Consider the following 25,564-nt stretch of genomic DNA (forward strand, 5'->3'; position numbering starts at 1 on the left):
CTCCCTGCAGCCCCAAGCAGGAAGCGCCCGCGCTGGGCGGCCCCCCGCGCCGCCAGCTGGAACCGGGCGGAGCCCGCGCCGGGGCGCAGGGTGGCTCTGCCAGTCCCCGCGCGCCGGGGCGGCCGCACACGTGTCCAGGCGTCACGTCCGCGCGCGCCCCCGGGGCTTGCGTCAGCGGCCGCTCCAGAAGCTGCTGGGCTGGGTTCTGCGCGCCGCTCGGGGTCGGGGCCCGAAAGCCGCCGGGAGGGAGGAAGGCACCGCGCCGGCTGGGACGCACCGGGCTGTGCGGATCGCCCGGGGCCGCGGAGGGCGCCGGCGCGGCCCAGCCCATCTCCCACCCGCCTGCCGAGAGCCGACCGTCGCCGTTGCCCGGTCCGGGGGCTGGGCGCCGTGGCGTTGCCCCGGAGCCTGCCGCCCGCGGGGCGCGCACCGCCTTGACCCGGGCGGCCCCGCGGCAGGCAGGCGCCCGCAGTTCCATGGTGGGCTCCGAGCGCGATGAGCCGCCCGTCCTCCACCGGCCCCAGCGCTAACAAACCCTGCAGCAAGCAGCCGCCGCCGCAGCCCCAGCACGCTCCGTCCCCGGCTGCGCCCCCGGCCGCCGCCACCATCTCGGCTGCGGGCCCCGGCTCGTCCGCGGTGCCTGCCGCGGCGGCGGTGATCTCGGGCCCCGGCGGCGGCGGCGGCGGCGGCGGTGGTGGTGGCGGTGGCGGCGGGGCCGGCCCGGTGTCCCCGCAGCACCACGAGCTGACCTCGCTCTTCGAGTGCCCGGTCTGCTTTGATTATGTCCTGCCCCCCATCCTGCAGTGCCAGGCCGGGCACCTGGTGTGTAACCAATGCCGCCAGAAGTTGAGCTGCTGCCCGACGTGCAGGGGTGCCCTGACGCCCAGCATCAGGAACCTGGCTATGGAGAAGGTGGCCTCGGCGGTCCTGTTTCCCTGCAAGGTAAGCCCGGGGGCCTGTCGGCAGGCCCTGAGAGGTGGGGGGCATCTTTCTTGTTTGAAGGGGTTGGGGGCCAGTGTTTACCCTACCGTCCACTCTTCCCCCGAGCCCGCCTGTCCACTTCGGGAGTCACTCTGGGTTGATTGACATTTGCCCGGGCACTGAACCCAGAAGGATTGGCCCTCTCGCTGCTGGTGGGAACACATCCTAGCCCTCCGTGCCCTGTGCCTGCGTCCTCAGCCGACGTGTGCTCGGGTGTGCTCGGTACGGCTGGGCCGCCCAAGTAAAACTTGAACTGGGTGGCTCCCCGTGGGGACCGGGGAGGGAGGAAATGGGCGAGCTAAAGGCAGCATTTAGCAGCACTCGGCTTGGCAGTGCTCCTACAGGATTCCTCATGCGCCCCGCGCCCCGGGTCTGCACACCCCTGACACGTGGGAGCTCCCGGGAGTGTAGCTAAAAAAAGGGCGCCCGAGCCTGTTTTCCTTCTGCAACCAGAAAATCCTGCAAGCCACGCCTTTCCCTCGCCTGGCCTTCCCCGGGACTGAGGAGTTGTGGCTGCGTTTTTGTACTAAGCAGGGTGAAAACGAGGCCGACTGGGAACTTGCAAAGGGCTCCTAGGAGCTGTGTTACAGTCTTTGAAGCCCAGCATTTTATTATTACTTTTTTTTAAAGTTACCAAACCACAGACCAGAAAAGTCCAGAAAGACCAAGACCCCTCCCTTCCTTTCCCATCAGCGTTGGGTTTGGTGAGGGAAGACTTTTTAAACCACGCTTATATGCATCCTCACAGCTAAATATAGAGTCCTCCTTGTGTGTGTGGCTAGGAGTTTTTAATGCCCACACATAAATTTTGCTCCAAAAATGACTTCTGCAACCTGGTGTTCTTAATTGATGCTATCACATACTGTTTAATGCCTGTGCCTAGCCCAACCTTAATGTACTTGAAATGGCTGCATTGTGTGGTCATATTATAACATCTGTTTGTCTACAGCCATTTCTTTAGAACCCCCAGGAGCAGTTTCACACACTTACCTGTCTATAATCATTGAACCTAGAGCTAGACCATAAAGTTAGTCTTCTAAACTGAGAAGTGGAAATAATGCTGTTAAAAGTTAACTGTTCTGCCTCTTTGGCTGTTTAGGCTGCCTTGCATATCTCTTTGGTGCTATTTTTTTTTATAGGGCAAGAGCTCATTTTTAAATTAAAAATAATCCACCCGAGAATTCAGACTTGGAACTCACATCAGTAAAATGAGTGATCTAATTTGGTCTCCTGCCCTGCAACAAATCAGGATTAAAATAGCATATTCAAATAAGGGTTTGAATCAGGGTTTGGACGATGGGTTTCTTGCAAGCTTAATAAGTTACTTTGCTTTCAGTCCCTCATATAATGCACACTACCTCCCTCAGCTCTTCATTTCTCATAAAATTTAAATAAAATACTTTCATAGCTTTCTTAGGGGAGTGAAAAGTGTGGCAGCCTAGTGATTAAAGAAGATTGGGTGATAGTTGCCGTAGAGTGGGTATCTTATGTTTGAGGTGTGTGTGTGTCTGTGTTATGGGGGGGGGGGGGGGTAGAAGTATGCCCATGGGATTTCTGGGGAGCCTCTGTCTCATACTTTCACTTTTCTGCAGGGGTGGGGTATCTTTTCTCTGCCAAGAGTGTTGGCTATTTATAACATCATTCATGGGCCACACAAAATTATCATCCTAAAAGTCAGACTATTATAATTTTATTGAATTTTGAGTCCCACCTGGTTTTACCATGGTGGGGCCAGACCAAGTGATTTCAAGGGCCTTATAGGGCCCATGGGCAGGCCATGCCCCATCCCTGGTCTAAACCTTCAGTGGCTAACAGAAGAGATGGCTTTGACAGAATTTTATTTTACACGTGAGCATTTGATATGTCAATGTTCAAAATTTAATTTTAAAACACAATCATGGGAGAATTATGTTGGTCCCAAGAGAAAAAGAAGGAAATCGTTGTACCATGCTGCATGGAGTGTGGAGGTGCAGTTTCTGGATCTAGAACTGTGGTTCCTGTTGAAGCATATGTTCTTTCCTACTGTGTAGCAGGCTAGTGAAGTCGTTCTTCAAGAGTGGGTCTCTTGGGAATCAGGAATAGTAAGCCTTTTTTTATATATCATTCATTTTCCAAGTCTCTATAAGAATGCAGTTTGGCAAAGCTATCACTTGGCAAGCTGAAATTAAAAAGGGTCAGCCATTCTCCTACAGACCAGAAACCAGGCTTCAAACATTATCGTGGGGTCACTGTGTGTGTGTGTGTGTGTGTGTGATTTATAAAGTTGAAGTACGCATGCTTCATCTTTGGTTGACCAGTAATCCAAGCTATTGGTAGGGCAACTTGGCCTGGCAGTATGGATAAACTAAACTTGGATATATACAGAGGCCCAGCAGGCAATCAAGACGTATTTGTGTAAGAGAATCAGATGTGAGAGAATGAGAAATGATGGGGAACAGTAAGGCCTGTCTTACACTTATGTCTTTTAATTTTATTTAGTTACTATTTATTTGAAAGGCAGAGAGAGATGGAGACAGAGAGGTCTTCCATCTGTTTGTTCACTCCTCAAATACCCGCAACAGTTGGGGCTGGATCAGGCTGAAGCCAGGAGTCAGGAACTCGATATGGATTTTTCACATGAGTGGCAGGGACCCAAGTCCCTGAGCCATTGCTGCTGCCTTATAGGGCAGGAAGCTAAATTGGAAACAGAGTCAGAACTTGAAGTCAGGCACTCAGATATGGGACGAGGGTATCCCAAGCAGTGTGTTAACCATAGCACCAAACACCTGCCCCACTGTGGCAAACTTAAAACCAGGGAAATCTGTGTAGCTAGCTAGCCCTTTGGCTTGCAGTTTGAGGTTCCTGGAAATTATAGGAACTGCCATGTCACTGTCCCTACCAGTTCTCAGAATCTCTCTTGTGAGCTGGCTCACGCCAGCAAGCCAATGTTGGGTAAAGTTCCAGGACCCAGGTCTCCAGAGCTGCTGGGCACTGCTCCTGCTTGCCTGAGAGACCTCTGGGCATCGTGATTTCATCATCTGTAAAAGAAAGATCAAACTTCTGGACTTTGAAGGACCTGTCATGTCCAGCGTCCCATGCAAAAAAAAAAGTGTGTCGTGGGACATTACTGGGTGCCTCCGTCGCTAACTACTTTATGCCGACCAGGTTTTATTAGTTTGCGCTTTTGTCACAAAACAAAAACCGCACCTGTAGAATGGTTCAATGTCAGTTGACTTGTCTAGCCACACAACTAGGAAGCAGGCCAGTCTGTGAACCTGCATCCCGGACCTGGACATCCTTTGTATTATTCCTTATGACATAGCGATTTTTTTTTTATTTGACAGGTAAAGTTATAGACAGTGAAGAGAGAGACAGAGAGAAAGGTCTTCCTTCCATTGGTTCACTCCCCTAATGGCTGCTACAGCCGGCGCGCTGCACCGATCCAAAGCCAGGAGCCAGGTGCTTCCTTCTGGTCTCCCACGCAGGTGTAGGGCCCAAGCACTTGGGCCATCCTCCACTGCCTTCCCAGGCCACAGCAGAGAGCTGGACTGGAAGAGGAGAAACCGGGACTAGTACCCGGCGCCCCAGCCGGGACTAGAACCTGGAGTACCAGTGCCTCAGGCAGAGGATTAGTCAAGTGAGCCACGGCACTGGCACTGACATAACGATTTTGAATCTGAGTTTATACAAAAAGGCCCCATGTCATAACTCAAGATTGACACCAGTAATAAAACCATCTGCCTGGGTGAGTTCACCAGGTGGGCCTCTGGTGGAACCATCCCAACAGGACAACCTATAAGTTAACTATGAAATTCACTGACAAGAATTTTGTAGGGCATGTGGAATAGGCAGGTGGTGGTGGAGGGGTCACAGACCTAATGGTTTCATCCCAGTCTGAACTGGTCATGCTTCAGCCGACCTGTCCAACAGTGGATGTTTTGCCAATAGCCACCTTACACAGGTGCAGGGCCACTATTTGAAGGCCAGAGCGCTGCCAGCACCTTGGACACAGGGTACCGTGTGTATGATAAGCTCAGGTCTCCTTTTGTAAGAAGCATGGCTGTCTTCCACCTGGGGTGGTTTTAGTCTATCCTATGACTTATTGCACACCTGGGAACTTTTTGACATCCTGTACCTCTATCTCGGGCTCCCCCCTCCCACCTTGGTGGAGTGTAGGCGTAGGGGAAAAGTGAAGGTTGACACGTATTTCAATACAGTATATTTTACCGCGCAACAGAATATTCTGATGCTAGCCAACTGTTTCTCTCCACATCTGTGGGAAGTGCTAAACCACTCTAGCCTAGTTACTCTGATGTAATTTTCTTTTCTACTTTGTCTTCTCTGAAAGTTTCTATCCATCTAGAATATCTCCAAATAATCATTGCATTGGAAAGCCTTAGCCAGCCAAGTCTTCCCTGTGATTAGCCTGTGATCATGTTGCTTTGTTTTTCCTCCCAAAAACCAAGTCAGGTCAGACAGCACAGCGAAGAGTTTAAAAGACCCTCTGGCTGGCTTCCTCTAGTCCAGTGAGACCAGCTATAAAAATACCAGCAGGGGCTAGTACCAAGGGCGGGGGGGGGGGGCATCTGACAAAGGACCTCAGGGCAATGGAGACCATGGGTAGAGATCAGGTACCACCTCCAAAGAGGGCAGCCCTTGCTCAGCCATAGCAGACTGATAGGAGTGGGGGTGCGCATGTGGCCATGCCAGACCTTCAAAGTTTTTCAAGCAAATCCAGGAATCTGGATCTTTTTGTGTTAAATATCTCAATTTTTTCCCCTTCATGCCAGCCTAATTCAAGTTCACAGCCAGCACTTGCAGGCCAACCAGACACATGGGCCAAGTGCCAGCTGCCAGAACAGAACCTCTGATCTGGTACTCATTGAACTTTGCGGCCATGTTAAGGCCCAACCATAGGTGATTTTTGTAGCTTTGAAGGTCTGGCATGGCCACATGCGTACCCCCACTCCTATCAGTCTGCTATGGCTGAGCAAGGGCTGCCCTCTTTGGAGGTGGTACCTGATCTCTACCCATGGTCTCCATTGCCCTGAAGTCCTTTGTCAGATGCACCCCCCCCCCTTGGTACCTGCCCCTGCTGGTATTTTTATAGTTGGTCTCACTGGACTAGAGGCCCATAGAAGCAAAGAATGAGCTGGCAAGGACAAGAGGCTCAAGACTTTAAAGAAAAGTGACAGTACAGCTTTTCAGTGCGAAATCAAGAACAGAAGCGCTGGAATGTGTTATACAGCAGTACTGAGGTTTAATGCTGATTCTATATGCAGTGGGCCACAGGTCATCATGACCTGGAGCTGGGATATATCACGTTTGTTGAAGTAGATTCTTCCTACAACCAGAATGGAGGCTCACTAATGATGCAGCGGGTCTGGCCTATAAAATACCAGCCTGAGATCGGATTGCCTCCTCCCATTCTGTGTTAGAGCTCCTTTTTTGAAGTCCCATAGAAAGTGGGACAAAGAAAGACCTCACTGTAAAAGATCTTAAGAGCAAGACTTCTTGTGCACCTGGCAAGGTTTGTGAGACAGGGCATTTCTTATTCAGAGGCAATAGGGGTTCATAGTAGGTACACTTTTCCTGAACCAGCTGCCAGCATCCAGAGCTACTGTGGGTTGCTGGTGAGTTGCATAGCCATGGTCCTGCCTGGAATATTTGCATGTAGCTCTGCTCTGGATACCTCTGAAAGGAAAAAAGGAAGTTTTCCTAACTGTACCTTTAAGTTGTAGGGTATGCTGGCTAAAGCTTAGGAGAGACAGAAGTTCACCTTCACCCAGATGCCCATCTTTCTCCACTAGTTTCCTGAAAATTTACAGTTGGGTAAAGATGTGATGTGATGACTTTTAGACCACGGAGTCTGTTTGGGGGCACATACCCCTGTGTTAAGTGAGTGGGCCTGTGCGCTCTCATCAACCTCTGAATTCATAAAGGTAGGTCTTTGGGCTCCTTCCTACTCTGGTAGATTCAAAGACAGGCCCTGGCCATGGAATTGGTCCAGATACCTACTCTGTCCCCACTGTGCATGGCTGGTGACCCCTGCAAACCCACCCAAGTCACCATGGTTCGTTGACAACATGGAATGATGGTAGGGTTGTTAGCATCAGCAGTGCCCTGGCACTAAATATATGTGCACAGTTAGAAGCAGACCAAGAACACGTAGCCAAGGTCTAAAGTTAAGTCCAGGCATAAACTTGAAATACAGACGGGGCCAGCACCAATGCACAGTAGGTTAATCCTCTGCCTGCGGTGCCAGCATCCCATATGGGCGCTGGTTCTAGTCCTGGCCACTCCTCTTCCGATCCAGCTCTCTGCTGTGGCCTGAGAAGGCAGTGGAAGATGGTCCAAGTGCTTGGGCCCCTGCACCCATATGGGAGACCTGGAAGAAGCCCCTAGCTTCTGGCTTCAGAACAACGCAGCTCCAGCCTTTGCGGCCATTTGGGGAGTGAACCAACAGAAGGAAGACCTTTCTCTCTGTCTCTCCCTCTCACTGTCTATAACTCTGCCTCTCAAATAAATAAATAAAATCTTAAAAAAAAAAAAAAAAGGAATTTTGCTTTTTTTCTCCCACAGAATTTCATAGAGTTGTGTAAGATGGCCCTGACTCTGGCTTTTCAGTGATGAGACTTCTTGCCCCCATTTCTTTAATGCTTTTAAAAGGGAAACTTGGGTAGATTAAGCAATATTACAAAATACATGCATTTTAAGGCTTGTTCATTTTTAAATATAGAAAATATAAAAGGTGCTAAAAACATTAGAAATCTCTATAAACCCCTTCCTCGGGGGGCGGGGGGGGGAACAGCTATAACATTTTACATATAATCCTTGAAAACTCATCTCTACATCATTGGAGTTTTTCATTTGGAAAAAGAAAGAAAAGCAAAGCAAGTGCAGCTGGGAATCCTGTTGTACACATTGCATCGTGACCTGGTTTTTTCCCCACCTAGCATATTGTGTCTGCTTTTCTACACTGATCCATGTTCCTTTGAAAGTCCTGTTTAACCTCTGCATAGTATTGTAGTTCTCTATCAGTACTAGTTATTTAATCTAGCTTCTGTTTATGGCCTTTTAAGTTGCTTTATTTTTTTAATTTCTGTGTTTTCATCTGAAAGGCAGAGAGAAAGAGAGATTTTCCATTACTGGTTCACTCCCTGAATTCCCGCAACAGAAGGGCTGGACCAAGCTGAAGTCAGCAGGCACCACCTGGAACTCAATCCAGGTCTCCCACAAGTGTGGCAGGGACCCAAATACTTAAGCCATCCTCTGCTGCCATCCCTGGTGCACATTGGCAGGAAGCCAGATCGGAAGTGGAGGAGCCAAGACTCAAACCAGGCACTCCAACAGGGACGCAGGCATCCCTAGCAGCTGCACCAGACACCCACCTCAGGTGTTTTGTCTCCTGACTGTGGTTTAAAAGAGTCTCCTGCAGCCCCAGGCCAAGTCCTTCCCAAACCAGTCGCCTCCACTCACAGCCCTCTGTGTCTGCTGGGACACAGGTAAGCACAGTGTTAGGCCATCACAGAACACACCAAACACCGGAGTAAGGGGAAAGGGTTTATTGGGGAAAACCCAGCAGACCAGAGGGAAGGGTCCAAGAGGGAAAAGAGAGAAGGAGAGAGAGCGAGCGAGCAGGAGAGAAGAGACAGGAGAGAAGAGAGCGAGAGAGTGAGCAGGAGAGAAGAGAGAAGCCAAAAGAGAAGAGAGAGCGAGAGAGAAAAGACGAGACCAGAGGACGAGGCTAAAGAGAGAGCCCCGTGTTCAGGAACAGCTCCTTTTAAAACTTTGCCAGGGAGCGGGCAGGGAAGCAGGAGCAGCGAATCCCATTAGGATGGGGGTGGAGCTTGACACCAGTGGTTGGGCCACATGGCCACCTGGCTTTCAGCAATGGCGGCGCGGGGCTAGGGCCTAGGATATAAATCAGGGTGTAGATCGCGCCGTAGATAAAACTGCGCGGGTTTCCTAACACTCAGGGCATGCGCTATCCGTGAGAGAGGAAGGGATGCAAGCTCTTGAGGAGGTCATGTGGGGAGGCCAGCGGCGGCGTTTGCAGAGGACACTGCTCGCCTTGCTTGGAGGCGGCCTGAACTCAGTGCCTCCTCACACTAACCTGCTTGCTCTCCAAAGGAGGTGGGATGCGGTTAGCGTGCCTCCTGAGGGATCTGCCCAGCATCAGGCAGTTTGCAAGTTCAGGGGGGCAGAAACTGCAGCCTGGGCCTTGTTATTACCCCAGCTGTGTCTTTTCCACTACAGCCTCCTGCCCTTCCTGCAGACACCCCTCCCCGCTTCCGCTCCCCCGTGTGGCAAGGCTAATGGAGAGGCCCTCTTAACCGGGGTGGTCAGGTAAAATACAAGAAGCACAGTTATATCTGAGCCGCAGATAATTTCTTGGAGGAAGGGGAGTCTAAGCAAGGCATGGAGTCTTGTATTTTTAGTTGCAAATCTGCGAATTTGGCTGCTTTGGTTGAGAAAGAAAGACTGTTGAGGGCCAGAAGGCTGTTTGGAGAGCTGTCCGGGAGTAACAGTGACTGCTGGGCGGGGAACGGTCCTAAAAGAGGCTGCAGCTCCCGCCCGCTCTCCCGCCCCAGTGCTTGTGTTGCCCTGGATCTGCCCTCTTAAGCGATCTCGCCAAACTGGTGCTCGCAGACGGCGTGCAGTTGCCTGCCAACTCTGGCTGTGGGCAGATGAGAAACATAACATGGTCAGAAGTGGACTTCTGGGTGGAGTTGCTAAGAAGGAAAGTAAACCCTAGCCAGCCCAGGGAATCTGTAAGACCAGAGCCACCTGCCCCTCGGGGCAGGACGGTCTCAGATTTCTGACACAGGAGTCTTCCACAGAGACCACCACTGAGAAAGAAAGCTATGTGCAACGGGGGCACTGTCACCTTCCTTGCGGGCAAAGCGGGTGAATGTTTGAGCCCAAGATTTTAACTAGAACCGCCTTCCCCGCAGAGGGTGTGCAAAGTGAACAGTGTTTTCTAGTGTGACCACTGCTTGGTGACAGTGTTGGACAGCTCTGGGACGCAGTCAGCTTGTCTTGTGTTACTACTGTCTATGCCTTCACAGTTGTCTCAGGGCCCTGCCTTGTATGGGAGGTGAGGTATTCACCATTTAGGTGAAAATACACTAAGCTTCTTAGCCAAAGGGTGCTAGACAGGTGCAAGTAAGAGTGAGTGTTAGCATCATTGTACTCCCATAGCCAATTCTGGATATGCTTGTGTCTCTTACACTGTTAACAATAGTCATGAGGTGAGTCACGGGCAGAGGTGACTGGGAAGCTCAAGGGCACACAGGACACCATGTCCTTGAGTTCTAATCAAGTGGTTACAAACATTTCAAGCCAGCAAAAGGACAACACCCGGCTGGTTCCTGATCTGCGTAAGATTTCAGAAGAAAGAACACTCTCACCAGATTCACAGTGCCTAAACAAAACAAAACAACATTTTTCTTAGATGATTTCAAGGTCTGTTGCATTTTTTTTTACTGTGAAGTTCCACAGTAAGACTGCTCATAATAAATTAACCTGGTAGAGAACATTCAGTCCTCTGTAGATAGAACTAACATGTATTCATTTATCAGCAAATATTGTGAGGGCAAGAAGCAATGAATCAGCGAATCAATAAACAAAATTAATAAATTCATAAATAAACTGGGAAGCAACCTGTGATTGTTCAGTAGTGTCTCAGGCATAGGTGGAGATTTTTAATCATGAAAGAACAACCATAAATCGCTTTGAAAGAGCGGTAACATTATGTGTGACTTCTGTCTGAAATGTAAGTTTACCTATACTAGGTTTAGCTGCAACTTCCTGTTGAACATGTATCAAGAATAGTGAGAAGACAGAGACTCCAACCCTTAGCCTGCTAAGTATGTGCCGGTCATTCATAAAGTAGACTGTCAGGAACTCAGCCTTCCACTTGAACTCTTAGAACTCAGCTTCCCTTTCTGTGTTCACCTCCCTAGTGCTAGAAGAAAGGAAAAAAAAAAAATCTGTGTAAGAGAAAGGGGGCTTGGGTAAATCTCACTCCCAGAGCTCATCTTCCCCATGGAGTCTGGGATCAATAGGCATTGACCTTGGACCACTGCTGGTGGTCGATAATGAGCCTGCGGTGGCCAGACTTTGTCAGAAGGATCAGAGGACATTGCAGAATGCTGTGTCTTCTCTGGGGGCCAAAGAAGTGCTGGTTCTTCTAACAATCTATGTCTTCATTGCAAGTTTGCACCAAGTCACTAAAAGTTTCAAAGAGCCTAGAGTCAAAGAAGCACCATGAAACTTGAGTTGCTTTGACCTGTAGAGATATAAGACTATTTTTTCTTAGAAAAACACTTGATGCAACTTAATTCATTCAGCTACCTCTGCATGAGAAATTTCTATCAAATAAAGGATAAATATACCAACTCAGTCCTGGGATTATTTAATGATTCTTTAATATATTTTTTTGTTTTGTTATGCCTTCACTTACACATCAGTTGCAGTAAGACTACAAAATAAATTCTGAAGAGCCTTTATCAAGATTCCCCACTATTTTCTTTTTCCCCCTTTGCTTTATCATTTGTGCTCTCTCCTCTCATATTTTAAAACCATGTGAATATAAACTGCAAGCTCTTGCCTTTTTTATTACATACCTCACAGTGTTTCTCCTAAAAACAAGGACATTGTCTCATGTCATTACGGTACAGTTATCAAAATCAGGAAACTTGACACGCACTAGATACTATTATCTAATCCACAGACCATGCTCAAATTTCAGCTGTTGCCCCAGTAACGTCCTTCGTAGCAATTTTTGGTTTCCCAGGCCAGGGTCACGGATCTCATTTTGCCATCAACATGCATTTTGTGACCATTACAGCGTCTGTGGACAAAAAGAGGACTCTGTTGAGACAAGGTCATTTCTTGGATTTTGTCCAAAAGGATATGAGCATCACCAACAAAATATGAATTGTGCTTTGTTTTTCTTGAGATGTTCTCATGTGAGGCACTGGCAGATACTTTGCTCGTACAGTTCAGCTGTCTCCTAGGAGGTAAGCCGATCGAGGGAGGGTGGTCCCCCGAGAGGGGTGTGCATCTGGTGCCTCTGAGTGTTGGCGGCCTTGAATTGCGTGGAATGGGGTTGAATTAAATAGATTAAATGAATTGTTCCAAACCATTCCCTCACACCCTGGCTAAGGTTATTTTGCTTATATACTCATTGCCTAAACAAATACAATGTGACTATGTTTATTAGGTAAATAACAGGTGCCCTGTATTTATGCTCTGACGTATCTCATTGTATGTATTTGTACATAAAGGGTTCCTATGTCAAAGAAGGGAAACACTTTACCCCAATTCCAACATAAATACAACTTTCGAATCCTGTACATAGGAAAAGAATGGGAACTGCCTGCCGCTCTCTGCAGAGACATAAAAACGAGGCACCAGGTCACGCATTGCCTTTCGGAGCAGAACGTGTTTGCACACGACTTTTGAGCAATGTGAAGTTTCTCAAGACAAGGCAGAAATACAATTTCAACATTTCTCCGTTTCATGTCCTGCTGAGCCGTTTTCCCCCTCCTCGAATCCTTCTTTAGCTTTGAGCTTCTGTGTGTGTGTTTTCCTTGGAGAGGTTGACTTAAAACTAAGCGGGATGAGCAGATCCTCTCCCTAGGGAGCAATCTCGTTTATAGCTGTGAGCAGGTCCCAGAACACACTGGAGGGCTGCTCTCTGCGGAGCCAGCAGGAGCCGTCTCACTAACAACGGGCTACAGCTAAGAGCCTAGCGCCACCAGGAAAGCCCTCCCCGGCCCAAACACACAACTGCTCTGACCTGTTCTTCCCATGTGGTGGGGCGAGCCCTCGCCAGAGGATGAAAAGCGAAACCTCGAGACCGTCTTGCCAGGTGCCACAGAAAGTGGGGAGGGCCCGGCAGCCTGATCCTGTGGGGAGAGGTGCGGCTGCCACCTTATTCCTTAAGGAGTGGCACCGCAAGGGCTGGTGTGCTCCTTGCCAACCAAGGAAGAAGCCACTGTTAGAGCCTCCTTCGAAGGCCGGGTGTCTGTGGGCTGGGGCTTGGTGTGGGGGTAGCCAGTGGGAATCACTGCTGTTCCTTTTTCTCAAAACGTGGGTTCTTTGGTTTCTGAGGGACATGGGGCTGGGCTCCGGGTGTGTTAGGCAGTAAGATGGGTGGAACTGGTTTTCTGGTCTACAGTGGATCCAGTACTGTGTCGGGGCTGGCGCTCCCCAGGGGCCCTGGTCATGCCTGTTGGGCTGGGCAGGGACCAGCTGCACCTGGTCGCTGGCATGAGCCCCTCCTGCAGCTGGCAATGTGGCTGCCTGGAGCCAGGCTCTCTCAGTCACGGGAAGCAGCATCTGCGGTCCTTGCTGGGGCCGTTTGGTCCCCTAAGAGACATTTGGCCTCGGCTGGAGGCCTTTCTCATTGTCACAGCTGAGGGTCAAGAGTGGCTGCTATCACTTTTAATGCATAGAGGCCACAGTTGCTGCCAGACATCCCCCAGTGCACAGCACAGCCCCACAACGGAGTGAGGGGCCCCAGACGGTTAGTAGCCGGGAAGATGCACTGACTTGTCGGCCAAAGCGTCTTATCCCCACTGTCTCCTCCACTCACCCTGTTCCAGAATGAACTGAAGCAGCTCCACCTGCAGCCCGCTTTGTCCTCACCCCTTCCTCCTTACCCGGCCCCTCCTGCTTTTACAGCTGTATCACTGATGTACAGTTTTCCACTTTTTAGCCGGAGCTATGTCCTAAGATTTCCCCAGCAGGTGCCTGAAACTGGGTAGTTCCAAACCCTGCATTTGCGTGTTTCCTCTACTGAACATATCTAGGATAAAGTTTACTTTGTAAAGTATGCACGGTGACTGATGAGCAGGAATAGAACTGTCACAACGTGCTGAAGGAAAAGCTATGTGAATGTAGTCTGTTTCTCACAAAATACACTATCACCCTTGTGTTCATGTCAGCCGATACAGTGCCCACAGGCTGAGTTGAAGGGAGCTGGATGGTGCAGGCACTGGGGTGTGGCGTTTGCTGCTGTGGGTCCTCTGTGGTACATCAGAAGGAGGCTCCTGGGCCGTCACTGTGTTAATACGGGGCCAGCAGTGTATATACCATGGAGACCCCGACCAAAGGGATGACCCACTCAGGGATTTCATCACGGTGCTCAGAAGGGCGTGTAGTTTAAAACTTGTGAATGGTTTGCTTCTGCAACTTTCCATTGAATATTTCGGGACTACTGTTGGCAGCAAGTAACTGAAACCACAGGAACGAAATCGGGCTAAGGGGGCCTCCACATTTGAGTTGTTTATCGTTGCAGTGCACGGCCCTTGCAGAGGCTGCAAGGGGCAGGAGCCACAGCTGGTGCCCTCTGTGTGCTCTAAGAGCCCCGGCAAGCCTCAGAAACCCTTGGAGCTTTTCAAGAAGGCACAAATCCAGGGCCAGGGACCAGTGGGATCTGCCCTGGCCACTCGGAGGCACAGAGAGAGTTTTATGCAGGCTTAGGGAATTTGCAGACCGTGTGAAGCCCTCTCTCTGGTCCCTGAATGGGAGCCCTGAATGTAGGCAGCAGAACTCCCATGGTGCTCTGGAATGTCACTCCAGAACCACACCAAGACTGCTGTAAGCATGCGTGGGGCCCAGGGATGCTGAGGGTATGGGTCAAGTTTAGGTCTTTTCTTTGTGGAGACCATCTCCAACCAGTCATCATGGAAGTGGCACCAGGGTGCACCCCGTACCCGGGATGCAGAGAGAAGGAAGAGGTTGGCATCAGAGCTCAGCTTGTTCAGAAGAGAGTGAGCACCTAAGGCTTTCAGAGCTGTTCGCCTAAGTCAGTAGCCGCTGCAGCAGGCTCTGTTTTCACAAGGTCATCGTCCACACAGAAGCCAGGCAGCACCCTTTCTGCTGGTGTAATTTGGGCAGGTTCCCTCTTCCTGTGTTTGGCTCGAAGGAAGAGCTGAATGTGTGACTTGTAAGGCAACCAAATAGTTCAGAATATAAATACCACTGCTGGGATGGGAACGGTTCTAAAATGATTGCAAGAAGAGAAACATTTGTTGTCAGCGTTGAGTTGGTGAACGTGGGGCGGTTGGAGGCTCTGGGAAGGGGTACAGTTTGTACGTTCCGGTGTTGCCCTTCGCCCAAGTTCATCTTGTTCCCGGGATCGCTCCTGGGCAGCTGTGGTAAACAACCCATTCTGAAACGGCTTCGGTTCGGGATCCTGAGAGCCTGTGGCAGCCAGAGAAGCTGTGAGCCCCTGAGCTGGTTCTTGGCTGTGTCTGAAGAGGGCATGTGTGTTTGTGTGCGTACGTGAGAGAGAGAAAGAAAAAACTCCAGACAGAAATGCCTCACCCACCTGACCATCAGCGGTCTCTATATCCCTAGCCACAAACTGGATTTTCAACACAGTTAATAGTAACTTGTTTTTTCAGGCCTTTTAAAGAAGAAACACAAAGTATAAATACACTGGGGTAAATAAATTTAGTTCCCTCTGATTGCATTTTTTACACCCATGCTTTCAAAATTAGCCCATGGTTCAAAACCATAAGCAAGCCGTTCTCATCGGCAAAGTCAACAACTGTACAGTTTCTGTTCAAGATAATCATCTGCTTTCGGGTGGGGAAGGTGAGGGCAGAGCAAGCTGACATAGTCTCTTTGAGCCATTCTTCCCGAGTAGAATGCAGGCTGTCGTCTCTCTGGTGCGCCCCTTCCACAGCTGTGACTTGGTATCTGGTGTGGAGAAGGTGCTGAGTACCTCTATGTTGCTAGCGATAAAGTCATCTGCAAAGATTAGAATTTGGGGGCAGGCATTGGGTTCAGGGGATAAAGTGCTGCTTAACCATTGGAGTACCAGGGTTCGAGTCCTGGCTGTGCTCTGGGCTCCAGCTTCCTGCTAATGCGCACTCAGAGAGGCAGCAGGCACTTGAGTTCAAGTACTTGAGTCTCTTCCACCTACATGAGACTTGGATTGAGTCCCTGGCTCTCGTCTGGCCTAGCCTAGCTTTTGGCATTTGGGGAGTGACCCATCAGATGGGATATCTGTCTCTTTCCCTTTTAAATAAAAAAATTATTTAAAAATGCATTATAATTTGACTTACTTAAAGTTTGTAACGGGGTTCTTGGGAGCCTCATTCGGAATGGGAAACTGAGATGTAGCATGCACCCTACATCCAAGTGGTGCTTGGAATAGACACAGTCTATGGCAAAACTTGACTCGTAGAAACCTTGTGCTGATACAGAAATGCAGGCGATAACTAACAGGAGTGAAGTCCCAAGGATATTCTGTGCTGCTGTTGGCCTTAAGAGCCAGAGTGAATTCCAGTGACGCTAGTTCTTTTGTCTCCAGAATCAGAGCAGTACTGCTAACCTTCCAGGGCCAGCAGTTGCAACAGTAGACAGTAGGTGGTGGTCTTGAACTGGCTGTAGCATGTGCTGCCACCGCTGTCCGGGAGAAAAAGGGCGTGGTTGATACAAAGTTGCCAATTCTTGCTGGTCGAGGCAGTGATTATCAGGTGTAATCAGAATGTCCCTGGCCCAGGAGCCATCTCTGCGCCCTGGACCATCAGCCGGGAAGCTAGAGCAGTGGGCTTGAGCAGCCCCATAGGAAAGCAGAACCAAGAGGCGAGCACCATCTAGAGAAAGACCCTGGGGCTGGCCAGAGTGCCCCGCTCCGCAGCGTGTCCCAGTGAGAGTGGCAAAACCCGCCATCGGTGGGGGGATGGAGGTTGATGCAGTTAACGGGGTTAGCGGCAGACAGACTTGTCGTGTAACAGTCAGACCCAAAGACCTTGCTTTTAAAGAGAAAAGGCCCCCTGGCTATAAAGGAGAATAGAGGAAATGGAAATTCCTTTTTTTTTTTTTTTATGAGAAGCAAAGACTTTTTTGTTGTTGTTGTTTATTTATTTATTTATTTGACAGGCAGAGTGGATAGTGAGAGAGAGAGAGACAGAAAGGTCTTCCTTTTTGCCGTTGGTTCACCCTCCAATGGCCACTGCGGCCGGCGCATCGCGCTGATCCGAAGCCAGGAGCCAGGTGCTTCTCCTGGTCTCCCATGTGGGTGCAGGGCCCAAGGACTTGGGCCATCCTCCACTGCACTCCCGGGCCATAGCAGAGAGCTGGCCTGGAAGAGGGGCAACCGGGATAGAATCAGGCGCCCCAACCGGGACTAGAACCCGGTGTGCCGGCGCCGAAAGGCAGAGGATTAGCCTGTTGAGCCACGGCGCCGGCCAAAATGGAAATTCTTAAAATGCAGCTGTCATCCATGCACTTCTGGAAGTGGTTTCAGATCCACTGTAGGCCTCAGCACATGGCATCTCGGTGACCACGGTGAAGAGTGAGTGACTCACGTAGTGAATGACGCGTCTGCAGTGGATCTGCCTGTGTGTGTGCTTCGTTGGCATGTCACCACGTCATCTTCGTTTGGATTTATAAAGCGAGTAGTGTCTGTTGTCAAGACCCGATTTAAAGTGATACATGTTTAAATAACTCCTGTATAGGAGGCTTCCCATTCTTAATTTTTCAGTGTGAATTATTTATATACTGCACATTCTAGAGAATAATACTGCCTGCAGGATAGATGTTTGCCCTAGGAGGGCGTAGGCATTTGATGTAGCAGTTAAGACATTGCTTGGGATGCCTACAACCGGTATCAGACTGTGTGGGACTAAGTCCCAGCTCCACTCCCAATTTCAGCTTCCTACTAGAGTGGACCCTGGGGGCAGGGGTTGATGCTTGCATCCCAGACACCCATGTGGGAGACCCAGTTTGAGAACAAGGATCTTGGCTTTGGCCCAGCCCAACTCCTGGGGTTGCCAGCATTTGGAGAGTGAATCAATGAATAGAGGAAATCTGTTTTCTTTTCCTTTGTTTCTTCCTTTCTTTTCTTTTTTTTCCTTTCTTTCTCTCCTCCCTCTTGTCTCTCTGCCTTTCAAATAAAATATATTTTTTAAAAGTTTATAAGGGTATTATGACATAAGGCAGCAGGGTAAAGAGAAGCAAACACAGATATGAGGGTTTGAGGGTTTCGTTTTGCTAGCAATTGGATGCAGCATCTTAGAAAAAGGACCTGGCCCCTCCCTTACTTGGTGCCTTCATGTCTCAGTGGAAAAGGGCGGGATCCGAGCACAGAAGCCAGACAGTTCACCTGCTGACCTGCACCCCAGGAGTAGAAGACTGACATCTAGTTTAACCTGAAAAGGTGACTCAGGTTTCTTAATTCTTTACAAGACAGCAGCACTGTACTCTGGGCAAGTATCTGCTTGTGGGCTGATCTCCATCTGGTACCTAGGAATTAACATTGTCATTCTTGTGAGGGCTGGGAGAGAACTTGAATTCCTTCCAGTGTGGACTATTGTCGTGGCGGGTGCTATTTATCCACTGGGCAGGGCAACCCAAGAGCAAGGGAGAGAAAAGGTTCTATGCCTCCTCTAGGAAAGCAGTGTCAGAGGGACAGATTTGACCATGTCAGAAAACTCATCTAGTTTCCCTTCCTCTTGGGCCTGTGGTGGGAATCCAGCATACGTAGTTGTGAACAGATGTGCACTTGAACTTGAGGAAGTGGTCTTGGGAAAGTTCTGTAGGCTTTGGGAGGAGGGTTAGGCTCTTCTCATTTTGCCTCCACTGGCTGGAATCAAACTCAAAAGCACCCTACTGAAAGTTATTGCCTGTGGTTTTTTTTTTTTGTTTTTGTTTTGTTTTTGTTTTTGTTTTTCAACCCAAAAAGTATGGGCAAAGGCCCTCAAGTTGAAGGCAGGTGACATTTCCAGCAGCGTATAGGGGTCTCCAGCCTTCCTCTGCCCTGGCCTGGTCACTCCAGTCGTCAAGAACAAGGAGCCACAGGGTGGCTTCCCCCTGGCCTGCCTGCCAGCCACCAGCTTGAGCCCGGGGCAGTGGGGGGACAATAGAGAGAAGTACTCTCTCTTCAAAATTGTCTTTGTGCACAAAAAGAGTCTAGGTAGTAAGCGGGTACTTCCAAAAGTTTGTGGAAAGTGGAAATCAAGAGAAGTTTATTTTGGCACAAGAAAGTTTAAAGTCCACATATATGAAGACTCTTCAAAAAGTTCATGAGAAATGCATACTATGAAAAATAGTATGTGCATCTATTTCAACATTTTTGCACCAAAATATTTTTTTAGATTCTTTTGAAAGGGACACAGAGAGAAAGAGAGATGTTCCATTTGCTAGCTCACTCCCTAAATGCCCACAACAGCCGGAATTGGACCAAGCTAAAGCCAGGAGCCAAGAACTCAGCCCCGGTCTCCCACATGGGTGGCAGGGACCCAAGTACCTGGGCCCTCACCTGCTGCACCCAGGGCACGAATCAGCGGAAAGCTGGACTCAGCGCTGGCACGCAGACTTGACCCTGTGCACTCTGATGCACGCCGCTGTCATCCCAGGCAGCGTCAGCTGCTGCACTGAACATCTACCCCAAACTTCGTTCTATTTCTCCATGAGGTTTTCAAGCATCCTCATGTGATCATCCTTGCCCAACCCACTGTCAAGCACTTAATCTCTTCAAGAAAAATTTCGTGGAAAATGAAGGGAAGGTCAGGTTGACTGAGAAGTTTTGTTTGCAATGTTTAATAGGAAGAGAACCTAGTTCGCAACTTTTTAACAATGTTGCCATAGGGGTAATGGAAAGCAGGATACTTCTGGTTGAGGAAATGCTCTTGATTTTCTGCGTGGCAATATTGATGGTAAACAGGAAGTTAGACTTTTAGTCTTAGATATTTTGCTCAGAATAGAGGGATACAGGTCAGTGTTTTGGCCCAGTGTGTTAAGCCACCGCCTGAGCCACTGGCATCCCACGTGTATGCCAGTCAGAGTCCTGGCTGCTCCACTTCCTATCCAGCTCCCTGCTGATGTACCTGGGAAGGCAACAGAGGATGGCCCAAGTGCTTGGGCCTCTACCACCCACGTGGGAGACCTGGATGGATTTCCTGGCTCCTAGCTTCAGGCTGGCCCAGCCCTGGCAATTGCCGACATTTGAGGAATGAGCCAACAGATACAGGATCTCCTTCTCTGTCTCTGTCTCTCTCACACTCTGCCTTTCAAATAAATAAATCTTTAATTAAAAAAAAAATACAGGTATTTTCAAAAAGTTAATGGAAAATGCATACTGTGAAAAAGCTATGCATGGATTTCAAATGTGTTTGCACCAAGATAATCCTACTTGTTAATTCCACTTTCCGTTGACTTTGTGCCCTGCCCACATTCAGTGGAAGCCCAGGAAACTGGAGTGGCTGCATAGTCACAGAGGCTTCCATGCCGGGAAGTGGGGAGAGGACCCGGGACTCAGCGTTTGTCTTTGTGTCTCTGCAGTACGCCACCACGGGCTGCTCCCTGACCCTGCACCACACGGAGAAGCCAGAACACGAAGACATCTGTGAATACCGTCCCTACTCCTGCCCTTGTCCTGGTGCCTCCTGCAAGTGGCAGGGGTCCCTGGAAGCCGTGATGTCCCATCTCATGCACGCCCACAAGAGCATCACCACGCTTCAGGGAGAAGACATCGTCTTTCTAGCCACAGACATTAACCTGCCAGGGGCAGTCGACTGGGTGATGATGCAGTCCTGTTTCGGCCACCACTTCATGCTGGTGCTGGAGAAACAGGAGAAGTACGAAGGCCACCAGCAGTTTTTCGCCATCGTCCTGCTCATCGGCACCCGCAAGCAAGCTGAGAACTTTGCCTACAGACTGGAGTTGAATGGGAACCGGCGGAGACTGACCTGGGAGGCCACGCCGCGCTCCATCCACGACGGCGTGTCCGCGGCCATCATGAACAGCGACTGCCTTGTCTTTGACACAGCCATAGCTCATCTTTTTGCAGATAACGGAAACCTTGGCATCAACGTGACCATCTCCACGTGTTGCCCCTGATTCGCCCGGTGGCTTTCCTAAACCATGGAGATGACCTGGGCTTCGTGCTCTATGTTTAATAAAGGTTTTTACAGATGTTTTAGCCAATATGTCTTCGCAAGTCAGACCCCACCATCAGGTGGTGTTTTTTGTTTGTCGAGCAGCAGCGTCCCAGCCCGACAGAGGTCCTTACAGGGGGATGCAGAGGGCTGGCCTGTTAGTGGGAGGCTCTTCTGTGCTGTCAGGTCACTCCGTTGTTAACTCGTGTTTACTTCCTGAACGACACACGGCAGGTGGCTCAGGGCTCCCCAGACCAGGACACGAGGAAGCGGAGGTGCCTTCCCCCTGCCTCCCTCCATGTGTCCCTACACGTTGACAAAAGCACATTGACTGTCAACAGATTCTTTAATCTGACTTCTACTTTTAGGGGGTAGGAACTGTTTTCATGCATTTTAAACCGAGTCGCTCAAACTGGATGGCTGACCAGAATCATCTGGAACCCTCATCCTAAAAACGGTGATGGGGGGGAGGCCAGGAATGGAACCATCTCGTCACATAGTAAAGTTTGAGGATTAAACTGTAGACACAAGGGTCCAGATTTTAAAGGTGCTTTAAGGTTGTCCTCTGCTGATACTGTTGGTCTTTCTACTGTTTCACCCTCCAACTACCCCCTGTCCTCAAAACTAGAACTATAGATCCACGTGAACATGCTCCTGGGGTTGGTCACTCTGGGTTTGGGGTGGACTGCCTAGGAAAGGCATGGCCAATGAGAGCTCTCCGTGATTAAGCACAGATGACCTGTTTTCCCAGAAGCCTTCCTTGATGGTAGCTGGTATGAAAGACTAGGTTGGTAGAGTTGGAAAAGCTTTATAAACACACCATATGCTTGCTAGTTAAAGGGATGTGTTGGTTTTTTTTGTTTTTTTTTGCCACATTCACTTTAGTTTTGTAATAAATATTTTCCAAAAATGAATGTTGTCCTCCTTTCTCCTAGTTGGATAAGATGTAACTATTGGGCAGCTCCTGTGTGTAAGTGCAAGGAAACCTCACCATGCCCTCTAGGATTGGAGCCAGCTCTGTTCCCAAAGGAGGAAGCAGCCATTTGTCAGAGGTCGTGGTGTGGGGCGGGGGCAGCACTGGAGCCCAAACTCACATCTCAGAAGCGTGGACGGTGGTGGGCCCTTCTGTGGGACAGCGCCAGGACCCCTGCAGGGGGGATATTGCTCCCACTGCACAGAATCAGGGGGCTGGGCAGGTGTTGATGTCCACAATACTGAGCTTGATCCAGGGTCCCTCAGTCCCAACTCTCAATTCTCTCAAGAACTCCAGAGATTACCCCCAGTGCCCAGAAAGCCTTCAAGATCACTTCCCACAGTAAGCTAGTGTCATTAGTGCAGTACCAGGTGGAAGTGACGGCTGTGCGCTTGTCTTTGTTTCTGGCGTGTGACAGTTCTCCCTGTCTTCACCCAGCGTAGAATTCTGGAATTTCTAACATACGTATCTTCTAGCCTATCCTCCAAATAAAGGTTTCTTAAAAATGCCCTACTCCAAGGGAGTTGCTTCCAACATGTTTGGTGAGTGAATGAAAATCCCAGCATTTATCACTAAGAAAGTTGCATTTCGAGCTGGTATATGGAAGACCCTGTGGAGGTAGAACTAGGGTCCAGGAGCGGCTGGACCTGGGCCCTGGGGACAGAGCCGATCCACATGGCCGTCCAGTGCCTGCACAGCCCGCAGGCAGTGTGTTCTATCAACCAGCCCGACTGGCCAGCATTCCTTATGTCCACATCTCACATTCCCTGTCCTGTGTGATGGTGGCAATCAGGACCAATTCAACAAATTGCCAAGAGCACCAAATGTTGGGTTTTTAGTCCAAAGAGGTAAAGTGACGGGGCAGCAGCCCCCCTGGATGTTGGTAGGGGCAGCGCTGATCCCAGAATTCAGGGCTCCCGACTCCCCACTCAAACAGGCTTCTCCAGCTGCACCAATGGAAATAAAGTCACAGGCAGCACAGCTTTTTATTTTCCAGAATTGTTTACCTCACTTTGGTCTTAGTCATTGGAAGTCTATAACCTTAACCTGTACTCTTTCTTGAAACTGCATTTTCAGCCAGAAAACAAAAATCCCCGGGTTACTCCCTGTTTTAAGAGGAAGTAAAAACACTGAAAAAGGTGGTGTAAGTTGAAATGCCTTTTGGCATAGTTCTAATTGCAAATGCAGTTGTAAATACAATGATATGTATTTGCCACTTATCTCAAGGTCTACTTTACCATATTTAAAAAAAAAAAAAGATTTTTTTTTTCTCTCTTTCCAGTTTTAGTTCAATCCTCTAATTTGATAAAAATCTGGCCAAATAGGTTCAACCTATGTTTAACGATATCCGTGCTGTTCTAAAGGGAAAAAAAGGTTCTGAATATAACTTGAACGACAATGTTAACAGTCACTCCTGAGTGGCGGGAACTGGAATATACGTTATTATTTGTATTATTTCATACTTTAAAAGTTAACTTTAATCACCAGCTGCACTTGAGGACAGGGCGATCCAAGCATTCTTTGAGGAGGAACTAACTGGCCTTAGTTTCCCTGAACCCTGAAGAGTGGACAGTTTTGCGGGGTTAAATCCTATTGGGGAGCTATCCAGGGGGTTCTGAGGCGTTAACTATCCTTGATCTCCCGATTCCATCAACACACCCAAAGCAGCAGCAGAGCGCCTCTGGGCTGGCAGCCCTCTGCAGCCTCCTCCCACACCGTGCCCAGGGAATCCTCCTCAGGAAACCAGGCTGCCACCTCCCTTCACGCAGGCCCATGGAACTCGCCAGCCGGCCAGCGAGGGCCCCCTGGTTGAGTCAGCGGACCTCTCTGGTCTTAAGTTGCCTAACCTGCATCACCGGGAGCTTTATCTTCTACGTGTTCTTCCTTTTGTGCTGGTTTCTCTGCAACAATTAAGCTGCCCGATGTTGGAGTTAAGGTGTGTCAGTCATTCCGCCAGCCTTTGTACGAGGTGACCCCGCGCGTGTGTGTCAGCACTGGCAGGTGAGTCACACTCCAGCTGCCTCTCATGTTCCCACGGCTGAGAGCTGGGGTGGTGCCTGGTCACGGAGACCAGTTGTGCTTTGTAGTTCTGGCTTGAGAGGCCCATGGCCCGGACCCCGCCTGACTTACACATCCCCAGCTTTAACGTGCGGTTACAGCTCAATGGCCTGTGGAAGGGGAGCAGGAATGCCTGCAGGATGGAAATCCAGTTCTTGGTAGTGTTCATCCTTCTGCTTCTAGAGATGTCTCACTTGTGAATACTGTTCACTTGTCTTGGCATCCCCAAATGACTAAGCACGAGAGGACTTTAGACCCATTTTGAAGTAGACAGGCATACAGGTTGACATTGATTAGGTTTGTGAGCTGGAAGACCACGCCTTTGCCACGCCCTTGTGTGACCTCATGCCCCTACCTGGCCACACCTGAGCGCCCACCGGCCAATCAGGTTAATTAACCACTCCCCTTTGAGAGTGGATTAAAAGCCTAGACCAGGGTGTGTCCTTCCTTTCCCTGGCCTCTTGCCAGGAGGGGACTGGCTGCAGCCCTGCGCCTCCCGGGCGCGTGGCCTTTGGGTCACCCTTGCCCCATGCTTCCGGCCTGGATGCTCTTCCACGTGGCTGGTTCCTGGTGGCTGGTTCCTGGTGCTCGGTATGAACCCAGATTTATCTCTCTCTTAGATAAAGCTCTCACTCTCCTATGCATCTTTCGCACTGAATAAAAGCTTAATGTACCATGCTGCTTGGTTCATTTGTGCCAGTATTCAGAATTCTTCTCTGAATATTAGGCAAGGACCCACTCAGGCTTATTAATATTAGGAACTTATTAATAAACATTTGGTGATATTGTATGGCACCCCAAATTCCGATAACATATGTGGCATCCCAGGTGGGACTTTTGGGGAAATTTAAGGGGCCACATTTTGATATATATTTTAGGGGGCCAAATTCCGATATCAATTTGACACTACCATTCACAACCACTATCCATCTTCCAGAAAAAATAGCTATTTTCCAGAGGGGAGCCCACTGGCCCCATACCACAAACTGGTGTCTTCCATGTTGAGCAAAAGGGGAAAATAATTACAGAGCTACAAGCCAACATTTTATGATAATTAGGCAAATGAAGTAAACTTGCTCTCAGTCTTGGTTCCACCAACTTTTCCCCAGCTCCAGTGCCACCAGCTGGGCCTGGACCACTGTCCATGCCCTCCTTCCTCCTCCTGCTCCAAACCAGTCTACTCAACACGCAGTCAGCAAGCGCTCTTTAAATGAAGATCAGTGGTGTCACAGATAATATTCTCTCTTGGAACAGCCTGTTCTTTTCTTTTTCTTTTTTTCCAGTTTATTACTGAAATTTCTTTTCTTTTTTTTTCTTTTTTTTATTTAGTAAATATAAATTTCCAAAGTACAGTTTATGGGTTACAATGGCTCCCCCCCCCCCCATAATTTCTTTTCTTTCATAGCCTGAGCACAATTGCAATTGTCTATTTATTCAACACCTGTCTCTCTTTGACAAACTCCAGGGTGAGAGACACTTGAAGTTCTTGTTCATTTGTCCCCATATCCCTGACACCCAGGGAACCCCATTAATGTCTGGCTGAATAAATTACTACTAATGGGCTAGGCTGATGGTAGCACTGAAGCCAACACTTGAAGTGTTGATGTTCCCTGGTGTCTCTGGCTTGGCACCTGAAGTCACTAGGGAAAACGGCAGGAAGCAGAGA

The 25,564-nt window shown here is 49.4% G+C and overlaps 1 protein-coding gene across 1 annotated transcript; it reads left to right on the forward strand.

Annotated features, from left to right (window-relative positions):
- The first annotated feature begins 395 nt into the window (after positions 1 to 395).
- On the forward strand, positions 396 to 20,906 carry SIAH2 (siah E3 ubiquitin protein ligase 2). The gene is made up of 2 exons (XM_062178517.1): positions 396 to 942; positions 20,272 to 20,906. The coding sequence occupies exons 1-2, from the start codon at positions 496 to 498 to the stop codon at positions 20,827 to 20,829; spliced, it is 1,005 nt and encodes a 334-aa protein (XP_062034501.1). The 5' UTR covers positions 396 to 495; the 3' UTR covers positions 20,830 to 20,906.
- Positions 20,907 to 25,564: the final 4,658 nt, after the last annotated feature.

The sequence above is a fragment of the Lepus europaeus genome, chromosome 2 (assembly GCF_033115175.1).
Source record: "Lepus europaeus isolate LE1 chromosome 2, mLepTim1.pri, whole genome shotgun sequence".
Classification (NCBI taxonomy): domain Eukaryota; kingdom Metazoa; phylum Chordata; class Mammalia; order Lagomorpha; family Leporidae; genus Lepus; species Lepus europaeus.

Excerpts from the sequence above, each read along its gene's own strand:
- SIAH2 (XM_062178517.1), top strand. The coding sequence starts at position 496 with ATGAGCCGCCCGTCCTCCACCGGCCCCAGCGCTAACAAACCCTGCAGC. Across the intron at positions 943-20,271 it reads CGGTCCTGTTTCCCTGCAAG|TACGCCACCACGGGCTGCTC; the intron begins GTAAGCCCGGGG and ends GTGTCTCTGCAG.